The sequence below is a fragment of the Buteo buteo genome, chromosome Z (genome assembly GCF_964188355.1).
Source record: "Buteo buteo chromosome Z, bButBut1.hap1.1, whole genome shotgun sequence".
Taxonomy (NCBI): Eukaryota; Metazoa; Chordata; class Aves; order Accipitriformes; family Accipitridae; genus Buteo; species Buteo buteo.
Genome location: NC_134204.1, coordinates 14,081,866 through 14,094,679, shown reverse-complemented (window position 1 = coordinate 14,094,679; position 12,814 = coordinate 14,081,866). Strand labels below are relative to the sequence as shown.

The 12,814-nt window shown below is 37.1% G+C and overlaps 1 protein-coding gene across 1 annotated transcript in view; it reads right to left on the bottom strand.

Moving 5' to 3' along the window:
• Positions 1-12,814, bottom strand: part of SLC1A3 (solute carrier family 1 member 3) — a 67,907-nt gene that overhangs the window by 42,748 nt on the left and 12,345 nt on the right. The window contains exon 3 of the mRNA XM_075021865.1: positions 4,454-4,591. Within this exon, the coding sequence (XP_074877966.1) occupies positions 4,454-4,591 (138 nt within the window). The remainder of the gene's footprint in view (positions 1-4,453; positions 4,592-12,814) is intronic.

Below are 12,814 nucleotides of genomic sequence, written 5' to 3'. Positions count from 1 at the left end.
CATCAGAGGCAGGGAAGTTTCTGTGTCTTCCAGAATCCGTGAAAGACAGCCATGTCATTATTTGAATTAGAAAGGGGAGTGAATATAAACAAAGACATACTACAAACTACATACTAAGATGTTTTTCTTCTTTGAGGTAAACCTTCCATGCTCAGGCTTCTAAACTGTTTTACTATACAGCTTCCTTTTGTGTAAGAAGATTCACAGTCTTTGTGTTTGTACAGAATCTTGCACACAAAATCCTAGTGTGTGATTAAGATTCATTTGCACCATATTAGTGTTACTCCCATTAACAGTTTGGACAAGCATTGGACAAGCATTATCATCTAATGCACATTGTGTTGTACTGATAATCATTGATGAGCCAGTGGACCTCACTGTTTTCACTGCTTCTACATTCCTACATTCCCTTTCTCTTTCCCCAGCTTGATTACTGTTAGTAAATAAACAATTTTCATACTGTTTCTGCAATATGCAGGAAAAATTAGTCTCAGATTTTGACTGGGCTTTTTATGCTTTGCTATATTTTACCAGACAAGGATATTTGAAAGAAATGCACAGAATTTAATCCTAGTTTACTTGCATTTAAAAGTAGTTGTGCCTGCACAACTAGATTCCAAGCTTCCACAATGCTGGGGAAGGAGAAGCAGCCTATCTATTAAACTGAGCTATGACCAGAATTGTGAAAATATTTGCCAATAACCCTTGCAAAATTTCTCTAGCTTTAATATTTGTCACAAATGTCATGTTCCAGCTACATTTTTTATAAAGACTAGTCATGAATCATTTTTGTGAATGTGATTTCAGGAAATACATAGTTTGGTTAGAAAAAGTACCTCATTCTGATGCCCTTATATTCAGTGAATAACTGAAACATGCAGATAAAATTTGTGGGCCAGTTTTAAGGTATGGAATTTCAATTTCATTATGATCTTGCTATAACAGCTCAAAAAATATTAGTGCATAGTAGTCTTAATGCTGGTGCAAATCTTGTAGTCTTTGCCTATTTCATGACAAGTTCAATTGTTATCATATGCATATATATTTATTTTATATACCTTTAAGGGACAATGCATATTTTAAAATTATTATGTCAAGAAATTTGTTTATGTCAAATGCTTCAAATTATAATCAAATAAGAAGGTATAAAATATTTTGAACTCCCATAACTGCAACAAACTCAAAACAGAAACGGAGCAAAACTGTCAGCCCTGTGTTTGTATAAGAATTCGGGTCAGATTTGTCCATAAAATAATCCAGATGGGAATTTCATCTATTTCTTTGGTTATTTATGCTGCCTCCCATATACTGTGCTTTAATTTTGCCTTTGACTTTGTAACAGATACTGATTGGGAATGCTGACTTGGGAGTTCTCCCATCTGAAAGACTGTAGAGAATAAAGACCAGCATAGAGTATGCAGCTGGATTTGTGTCTAAACCATAAAAGATAAAGAATACAGGTATCCATATAATCATATTTTCCTATAAGCAGTAAAAGATGGTGAAAGGTATGCATACAACCTCCATTTTCACCCAAGCAGATGTTAGTACATGCCTTGTAACATACACATCAGAAGACAGAATCTCATGAAGAAAACTATACACCTGCTTAAGCCACATGCAATAATGGTAAGTCACAAGGCAAACGGGAGTGGAAACCTCTGAATATGATTCTGCATTGTTTCTTTCATGAAGGTACCAAAACAGGCTATAGAGAAATGTGACTGTGTTGACTTCACCTTTTATATTTTATTAGCCCAAGAGTCTGTGAATAACCGTCAGAACTGTTTACCTGTATAGCAGAAGTCTTCACTTTCCCAATTTATGTTGCACTTACATAACAGCCCATAGCTTCTATATTTATTACTTTGTTTTTATTGCTCTAATTTCTTTGACATTCACAAAATTTGTGAAGGAATGTAATCATCCCCAGCCTATTTCTAATACCTCAGAGACCGTATGTTCTAATATTGTCACAACCAGTTATATTGAGCACACTTACATAAATACAAATGGAAACCCAGAACATCATATCTGGGAGACACTGTCATGCCTACAAAGAGCAAAAAATATTTATTCAGATCATTTACAAATGGAAGAAGCAATTATACTATCAGCGTGCAAGACCCTGGAGGAATCTTCCTGAGGTTAGTTAAGAGGCATCCACTTTGCTTTGCCAAACAAAATACAGGAAATAAGAGTTTTGGCTCATGGATGCAAAGAGCGGTCTTAAGACTGACTTGAGAAATATAAGACTTTTACCCAACTAATTATCCTGTAATGTGTAAAAAAAGAAGAGACCAATAGCATCTATAAAATTGCACAGTAGTGTACCTGTAAAGGTTATAGTTCATTATTATCTAGATGTTCAAAAATACCTGTATATTTACTTGAGTATCAGAGTTCTGTAGCAAATATGTAAGAGCATCTTTAAAAAAAAAACCACAACAATTTGTATGCTAAATTAGGTATTTTTCAGTGTAGAAAACAGGTTTTCCACAGTTTCAGCAATGAACAGGAAAATATCTTTTATTTAATGATTTTTTTTTAAAGAATTAAATCTGTCATTTGTGAGTTGCACTGAGTTTTCTCTGATTATTCCCTGTCCGACTAAAGAAGTTTAAAATGTTGTTATTCACCTTGAAAATTACTGTCTCTACTTCAAAGGGAAACTCTAAGAATAATCTGTTTAATATTACAAGGCCCTTGTGTGATAATAAGACAAATCTTATAGCTATATAAGATTTCTCTTTGCCACAAACCTTTATAAAATAAAGGAAATTATTGTTATGAAAAAAAGGCATAAAAAAGGTCATAAAAAAGGATAAAGGTCTCAAAAAAATTTAAAGGGGAAAAAAGCCATCAAAAAGAAGGGTATTGTTTGAATCCAGAGGTTGAAGATTCTTCTCAGAATAGAACTATTTGGAAACTCATTGTTCTGGTATATCATAAAATCTCTGAGATGTGCTGGTACAGCAGATGATCTTGTTTTGTCACAAGGCCAGCTCCTTGTGAGGCTTACGACTCTCTGAAGTGGATTTGCTGATCTTTCCCTGAATAAAGTGTTTCTTCTTAAAATCTTGAAAGTGAATTCAAATCCTTGTATAGGATGATCTACCTAATTTCCTGTTTTACCTTGAGCTCTTTCAAAGAACCAGTATGGATGCAGAGTTACGAGGAACTGAGCAGGTAAATTCTATCAGTGTCCAGCCAACCTGGGAAGTTCTGCAGGTGGAAGGGACAAGAAGACTGCAAGGAGATATGACATGTAACAGAATTTTACACTGGTTGGGAATAAAACCTGTCATTGTTTGCCCTACATGATTTAAAATTTTCTCTCTAGTTTCAGTGTTCATTAAGCTTTAATTATCCATATAATATGTGTGTATAGAAACAAGCTTTAGTTTCTCCTTGAAATATGTGAAGGCATGTGATCTTGTAACTGTGAATACCCTAGTTTTCTGCTGTTGTATTAACAGCTTATATACATATATGCTATCTTTGGTATCTGTGAAGGTGGAGTCTATGCTCATTTGCATTTTTAGGGGAGGTCTTAATGTTAAAGTATTTGAAAATCATTGAAATAGAGAACAGTTTATAATCTCTGGATCCTCTGACAATTAAGGTAGTATATTAGGTGTTTAGAACGTAGGACTTCACAGTGGCTGGTTTTGATTTAAGTTCTCCAAGCTGTACCACTGATGTGCTGATAGACCAAAGCCCATGCTTTCTTTTCTTCAGATAATTAATAGGATGAATAAATCACAGGTATGTCCTAAACATTCACAAAAAATCTGAGAGGTCTTCCATGAAACTTAGGTAGAATGACAAGGCATACATGATCATAAGAAATAAATTATTATATCTCTAGCTCAAGGAACAACTTAATAAAGAGGGCTTGAAGCTTAAGAGAATTGCTGACCAGAAGACAGGAAACCAGTACTGGTGGAATGAAGTTTCTTCCAAACTATTCAATCTATGCTGTCTATCACCTATTTTTTCTAATCTGTTGCTAAAAGTTTAGGAGGTAGACACATGCTTTACAGATCCGGGTTTACAGCTGTGGGTTATTGCCCATGATCAATAGTTTAAGCTTTCTTGTGTCTTGGAACTATTTTTCTGAGATACCTTATCTCGGATAACAATAAGACATTGTGGAAGAAATATTTGTTGAGGAAATAAGAGAAGGAAGTGGAGTACAGAGTCAGCTTCATAGCACCTACATATAGTTACTTGTACATTTAGATTGTCTTGGAATTGGGAAAAGCATCTTTTAATTTCTTTGTATATTAATTCAAATGTATTGACACATTGTCTCTAAAACAGCAATAGCAAAGCTATCTCTTTCTGCAGCTTATAACATTTCTGGAACATGGAATGTTCATTTTTTATGATTTGGTGTGTGCATCTTTATCAAATTATTTAAAAGAAGAAAAAAAACTTTCTTTTTTACCTGTGACTAAACTGGATACAATTAGTGGCAGGACCAGCATTTGCAGCATTCTCATGAGTAGTTCTCCTGGAAATGAAAAGTACTTGACTTCCCGATAGCTCATCTTATATGATCGGAGGGAAAATCCAAGGATTACACCTGAAGAGAGGGAAAAAATATCATGATATCTAAAGTAGTAGTAACATCTGAACATGAATATCTGTAGAGTACTTATTTGACGTATCTGATTGTAACATGCAGGGTTTTTTATGTCCCAGATTGCACTCCTGATTTGCTGTCTCAACTATTAGGAGTAGCCCTACTGAAGCCATTAAATTATTTTTCACTGTAAGAGATTGAGAATGTTATTTGTGCTGCTATTTTTTAAAATATGGATTAATGTAAAAGGTACATCTTGAGCATTAATGAAAAGGAAATAATCCCTGCTACTGCAGACAAATGCTTTGAATTCTGGGATTTTGAGTGTAATCATATATGCAATGCATACCCATGCTAGCTACCAGCCTTCAGAATTCCTGTCCATGCCTGTTCACTCTGTGGGTCCTGACCCTGTAGATGTGCTTCAGACTGGAGGAGATAACCAGGACAGGCATATCTGAGAATCCCCTTGTGGTTAGGCCGTTACACAGCAAAACAGCATCTGGATGTAAGTAGCTTTACACATCCCTACCTTCAGAAACACAGGCACTTGCAAAGAAGCAGCTAATCTGGGTTGGAAGGTCTTACTGGCTGATTAAGTGGTGGATTTCAATGCCTGAGGGAGTGGAGTAAGGGAGTGCCTGGATCCATTTGTCTTGCTGGGAACAGATAAATGGTGCTTGAGATATATTTACACATGGAAGCCACAGAGGGCTGAGTATAGCAACCTAAATTTCTCAGCTAGAACTTTGTAGATTTTGTCCTGTACTTGGCACCAACTGCTTTATTTGCTTATTTGGTTAATTGACATAACTATTGACAATTTACTGAATGTTAAATGGTTTGGTGCCTATCTGCCTATCTATATCCAGCCAGGCAACACATGGCTTTATCTGGAACACCTTAGCCATACAGATGGTGAAACTCAACTATCCCTCCTTCCCATTATTGACTTCATGCTCTTCTCCACTGTCTAGTACTGGCATTTGTGCTAACAGTGGCTGTATAGAAAGTTGGATCAGAGAATTGATCCTGTTGCAAAAAGAATTTATTTTACTGGGTTAATTTTCAGCCAGGTCATTTCCCTGAGGTAATTTGTTTGCGTGGCTGCCCAAGTGTTGGTATCTTCACAAGGGAATAGGTAGAAATGCACTTTGGAGAAGAGCGGGACTGCCCTTTTTGGCAGATAGGTAGACTTAGGTTTCCTGAAACTTTTCATGAAACTGCATCCTCCATGCTGTTAGGCAGCAGAGAATTCAAGTTCCCTTCTAGATCACGTTAGAACTTGGGTATATCCTGAAAATGCCATAACATTGAAGGCTTCTGGAAACTTCTTCCAGTTTTTTAATTCTGGATTCCAATTCTTAATCACTTTGTGGTTTTGCTTTTTTTTTAAAATCAGATATTAGATTGGTACATCCATGCAGCAGATAATCTCTTCATGCCAAATTCTATGCTGTTATGCCTCCTACACTAGCTTATTGCCATCTGCTGATGTAAGGAAACAGCTATAACTCTCATGTTAGTGATGCTTGTCTGTCTGATCCTGCTGTTAGGGACTTCAGCAGGTTAAGTTAGAGGAGTCCAGAAATGTCTTGTGTAGGACAGAAAATCTCAGTCTTACAGGATGGGAGAAAGAGAATAGAGCAGAATTGGAACCAAGCACAGAGTTCACACTATGGAAGAGAGCACTGGGACTGGAAGGCATTTGTTTTAGTCTCATTCATGTTCTATGGAAAAAAGTGCACTTTGCATAAATGATATATTTAGGTAAAAGTAGACCGTAAAATGCATAGTGGAAGGGCCTCTGAATTATTCTTGATTAAAAGACCTGCCTTAGAGTTTCCCTTCTTTTCAGTAAGGTTTTAAATCCCACTGCAGTGTTACTCATTATTTTTTTTTATATGGGAAACACATTTCTCAGATATAAGGAATCCATCTGGACCCTTTGTTTCTGCACTTAATGAGCACTACATTTGACAACTGGATAACAAGCAAACAGAGCTAGACCAGTTTCTTACTTGGGCCACAGTCCTGCAATTAGTTCCACATGAATTAATCTCTGCACTAGTACAAAGCCTCACTGAAGTTAGTAAGGGTTTCTGAGGCTGCTATAAGAACTAGTCCTTATGCTATACTATAAGGGCTCGATTATCTGGTTCACTACTGTCCAAGCAGTACAAAGTGGCCTAAGAGAGAATGAGGGCCTGAGTAGATGGCTGTTTGAATGAATATTATTGGTACTGAGAGCAAGTTTCTGAAGTTCCATGTAAACCTGTTGAGCGAAAAATTATTGCTTTTTTTGTCCTAAAGTGCTCTGTGCATAATTATAGGGTTGTCCAGCACTGCAGTTTACAAAAAGAATTTCTGCCATGTGGAAAAAATGTGCCCTGGTAGTGTATTCTGGTGAACTCAGTCAACACCCAATAGTTACTAATTTCTCAGCCTTTATCTTAGCACTGCTATTAATTTATACACAGTCACACCTAGCCATAAGAACCTTTCTCTGACTCAGTTTCCCTACTTGTAAAATAGGTATAGTAATAGTTGCTTCACAGATGTTTCAGAAAATTAAATGTGTTCACACAGTGATCTTAGCAGTGCAAAAAGGAATTTAAGCAAATTATTTCCTCATTGTAGTGTGTGATAATGAAAGCAGAACAGCATGATTTTACCAGTCTTTCTTGATTTTAGAATATATGGAGATGAAACTTTATTTTCTGTTCTGAGTTTAAATACCTGTATGCTGGCTATTACACCCCATCTGACAAAGTTTTATTAATAAAAATTAGGAACTTGAAAGAGAAATGTCAAACCTGGCAAGGTAGCTTTGACTTCTTTGAATTCACTTCTCAGAACCAACATTCACAGGTTTTAAATAGTGAGATAACAGTATACAATGATGATTTAAAGGTAGACACAATGACAAAGTATCAAGATAAAATCAGGAGGTAAGACCTGGTAGGAGGTACTAAACCTTTGGAAGGTGTGCAGTATTTCAACAACTGTCCACGTCTTTGTGTGTGGTAAGAGTTGTACTGCTTAGCAACCTCCATGATCAAGACTGAGATTAAATACTGGAGCTGGCCTTTCTCAGTAAAAGTTTCAAGCTTCTGATTAATTCTGAAAATTGTAATGAAACAAAGCCTTGTGTAAAACAAGCTCCCACAACCTGTTGTGCAGGTTTCTGTCTACCCTTTGTAACAGAAAAGAACAACTAATCAACGCTATCAGAGCCTGACTTCTCAAATGGTGAATGGTGTACCATTTCTGCACTGCAGGGAAGAATAGATTTCTCGACAGAATTTGTGAGTTTTTTTCTGGACAAAAGTCAGTAGTGCTTGTTTAAGTTAAGGAGATGAACTCTATATGTGTGTAAAGTTGTATAACAGAACCAAATTGCTGAATGATTTATACAGTTCATAATGAAGAAGAAAATCAGATTAGAGTTATAAAAAGATTTTTAAGGTGTTATCAGTGACATAGTCAAATTTATGGAAAACTGATTTGCAGATAATCCTGATGACAATTAGAACAATCCTTGAACTAAACTGTTTTATTGCATTTTTATACCAATGTAGATGTTCAAAATAAAATTCAGTCTGTATGAATACACTGAAGAGAGGATTTAAAACTTGAAAGGAACAGAAGGTGAAAATGATTCTGACAGTGATGGGAACAGGATGGAAATGGCAAAAATGGCAGAAAGGATTTGCGATTGCTTATTCATAAAATAGAAAGACATTGATGAATGGCCTAGGGTTTTTGTGTTGCATAGATGAAACAGGTTGCACACCTACACATGGGTTTAAAACACCACATCAGTAAAAAAAAAAAAGAACCATAACTCTTAGAAGATGAGAGATGGGGCTTTACCCTGGTCTAACTGCTCATTCAAGAACTTTAAGGAAGCTTAACTCTATCCTCCTCTCTGGCCTACTTAGAAGAATTAGATATATAAATTCAATAGAGAGGATTTTTTTTTTCACTCCTTCAAATAATTCATAATTTTAAGAGAATAAGGAAGCTCCTAATTGGCATGATGTTTTTAAGTGAACAATAGCAGCCATTTCATGAAATAAATGAAGTCTCAGTTTTTAAAATGAATCCTTATGAGCTTCTGGTCTCTCTCTTATTTCAGAAACACACAGAAATTAAGACCAAACCATTATTTGGAGTTGATATTTTTTACAGTGTCCATGCTCTCTCCTGTATTTTCATGCAGAAAGTAGAAAATCTAGCAGTTTTACTTTTTAATTTATTAAAAATCACTCAATCATATTTCAAGAGGAAATTACTAGGTGGTACTAATGATCATGCAAAAGCTGCCCTTTCTGTATTAGTGCTTGCTTGTTCAAAGAGAACACACCAATGAGTTACATACACTTCAGCTTTTTACCAGTAAATCTCAAAACACTTAAATGAGGTCCATATCAATATCCTTTTCTTTAATAGATGAGGTACAAACTTACTTTTTCTTTTCCAGCAGGGAATAGAAAACTTCATAATAACTGGAAAAGAATACCTAAAAAAGGTAGAACGGTACACTGAAGTAACGGCTGTTAATAGTGCTCTTCCAGAAAAACCTTGTAACCAGCAACCAAATAACGTTTTGTTTTATTACAGAAATTGGTCTAAAGCCAGGAAGAGAATCAGGCTCCTTCCAGTTTAATGGGACATTGTATATTTTTGTTAGCTGAACAGCCATTTCATTCTTATGTTCCTGCAGAGCTCTGGAATGAATGCTTTTGTTCTTTGCATCATTTGTTTCTGCTTAATTTACCGTTTTGTTCTGACACCTTTTCTTCTAAGAACCAGTTTCAGATAAGGCCGCAACTGTATTTACTTGAGACAAACAGGTAAATAACTTCTCTAGTGATAAGAAATACTTTAAGTTGCTGACAAAATCACAATTGTTCTTAATATCTTTCTTTTCTTGCCACAAGAACCACAGACTCACCAATTCACTTGCATGCTTTTGATTTTAATCTTTTTTTCCAGATAATTTTATATTGAACATTTCCCCCACTTCCACCCCCCCTCCATATCACCCCGCTCCTTCCTTACTTTCTGGTTTTCCTTGTGTAGGTAGAGAGGTATGTTCCCTTTGAAACCATTTTGTTGAACCTAAATACTAGGTACTTAACCCAAATATTCAATACCTAAATACTGCAGCAGTCTTTTTTTTGGTGATTGTTTTGTTACTGTTACTGATTTTGTCTTAAAGATTAGTTCTTATTATGATAATTATTGTTTAGTGCTAACTAGTTAGTTATTTTACTTAATTCATTTAATTTAGGACTGCAGCAGAGTTACTGCTCTTAATCATTTGAGAACTACTTCTTGTATTATACAGTCATCAGTGCTGCCTAATTTTTGACCGTTTTTGTCCTAAAGGTGTAGGATTATGACCCTCTTTAAAAGTTCTTCACACAAAGTATATTTGATGGGATAACCTAAAAAGCACTTTATGAGTCTTCATTCCAAGAAAAGAGAAATGTCCTTGCTTCAGGAGATACAGTTGCAGGCTCTTTTGTCCAAGTACTGTGGTAGGCAAATAACTAAGGTAAGGAAGGGCATGTATGGCATCAAGCTGAGGGGAATAATGCTGTGGAGAGCACCAAATTGCTACAGCCAGGAAGTCTACAATTTAAGCTGATCTTTTTTATAGAATAGAATAGAACAGAACAGAACAGAACAGGTTAAGATGGATAGGACAGGATAGGATAGAACAGAACAGAACAGGACAGGATAGAACAGAACAGAACAGGATAGGATAGGGTAGGGTAGGATAGGATAGGATAGGATAAGTTAGGATAGGATAGGTAGGATAGAACAGAACAGGATAGGATAGAATAGAATAGAATAGAATAGTTCAGTTGGAAAGGGCCTACAACAATCATGTAGTCCAACTGCCTGACCACTTCAGGACTGACCAAAAATGAAAGCATGTTATTAAGGACATTGCCAAAATGCCTCTAAACACTGACAGGCTTGGGGTATCGACCACCTCTCTAGGAAGCCTATTCCAGTGTTTGACCACCCTCTCAGTAAAGAAATGCTTCCTCATGTCCAGTCTGAACCCCAGATGCACCTTTGAACCATTCCCACATGTCCCGTCACTGGATCCCAGGGAGAAGAGCTCAGCACCTTCCTCTCTCCTTCCCCTCCTCAGGAAGCTGCAGAGAGCAATGTTGCCCCTCAGCCTCCTTTTCTCCAAACTAGACAAATCCAAAGTCCTTACTTCAATGCAATTGTACTTGTCAGATACTGAGATGAGCTCATTTGTGGGCTAAACCAGGGAGGAGTTATTTTTTACTGGGTTAGTTTTCTGCCAGATTAGTTCCCTGAACAGGTTTACTGCTGTGCTAGATGATGGTGGTGCTGGTGTAATGGCAAGGAAAGAAAGCAAACATTTGGGGGTGGAAATACGCAGCCAGGGACAGAGGTAGGACTGGCTTAATCAATCACAGAAACATACCCTTAAGCAACCTTATCAGTTACATTTCCTATGGCAATCCAGAACTGGAGCTAATAGGTAGCTTAAAATTCCTTCAGTTCTCTTCTTCTGAGACTGAATTTAGAATAAATGTTTTCCATATGAACTTGATTCTTTGTTTCAGACCTGAAGAAGACCAAGTATCAATTGGCTTAATAAACTAGCTGTTATTCCTCTACAGTTCTCATCTAACAGAGACCCAGCAGAGAATCTCACATGTATAGGTGTCTATATCTTTGTGTGATATGTACCTTCTCTTTTAAATGGATGATGCCAGTGCAGCAGAGAGCTTAAGGACCTGTGCTCCAAGCAGCTCTTATAGGTGGCTATACTGAAGTGGAATATGTGTTAATTTGGACACAAATAGCTATCTCTCCTTTGCTTGAGAGATAGCATGAGGGAAGCCATGGGAGAAGTACCATAGAAGAGCTAGATATCCTAGACATGACTGGGATCCAGAAGATCCCAATGATATGATATATTGTGGTATGGGATGGTTCTGGCAGCAAAGTGATACCTTACAACTTGTTGACAATTCTATTGGGAAGAATGAACTACCTGGTTTACCTGTATATAAAACACATACCTACTCTAGTCAGGATGCACTACACTTATTGTGCACAAATGGACTACCCATGGTAGTCCTGGATGGCACATACCACTTTGTGGCAGGCCTGGCACTTCCTGGGATTGCTAAAGTTTGCCCACAGAGTCTACTGTGCATGCATACATGCACTCTGGGACTCTCCAAGACTTCCAGTCATCAGGCAATTTAGCTGAAACTCCTGCCTCCATTAAGCTGTGAAAAATTAGAAAACATCAGGCAAAAATCTTCCAATTCCACCTGGACAGCATTCTAAAAAGAGACACGTCCAGAGAAAAGCAAATGTGTAGTTACACTGATGTCAAAGAGTTGTTCCCTGCATCAGAACAGAAGTCAGTGTGTTACCTTTGCTCAGGGGTCTTGAGAGTGCCGTGGTGCTCTCAGCTATGCTGAAGAGAGACAGAGGTGCAGTGCTGCAGTCACTGTGCACCACAAACACCTGCCTCCTGAACCCAACCCTGAAGATTTGCTTTATTCAGTGAGAGTTATTACCTTCCAAAAAAAATCACACCGGACTTCTAACATCACTATTTGGTTACAATTTGCAAAGATCCAGACATATTTTATAATATGCATTTTATGGGCATTTCGAGCTAGATTAACATAGATGCATAGGAGCTTAATTCACAGCTCAAAATTAAGACACTCAAAGCCTCTGCCTGCCACTGCCTAACTCTGGAGGTGCCTGAACTCCTGAAACACCTGTACAGCTATGGCTGGGCACTTGCATGTTGTCTTTACTTGCAGACACAGCAGCAGCTCCTTGGATTTTGTGGACAGAGGGCATACGATTGGAGTCTGAAGCTGTGAGGAAGAACTGATGTAATGAGGGAACGAGTAAAATCACTGGTTTATGAGTACTGCCTAAACCAGGACACTTCTTATTCCACATCTGAGGATATAACAGTATCTGAGTGCTGTTAAAAAGTTTTTTAAAAAATCACTAAAATCTGTCTCTTGCTACTTCTTGGCTCCTGAGTTACACATTTTTTCCCTTCTCTCTCTAGTTATTTGGTTCATTTGCCCTTCTTCCTCAATTAGGAGGTACTTTTCTTCCTTTGAGAACATGTCCAAAAGATTGTTCTCTTTTTATCCAACTTCTGCTTCTCTGTTTGTCTTC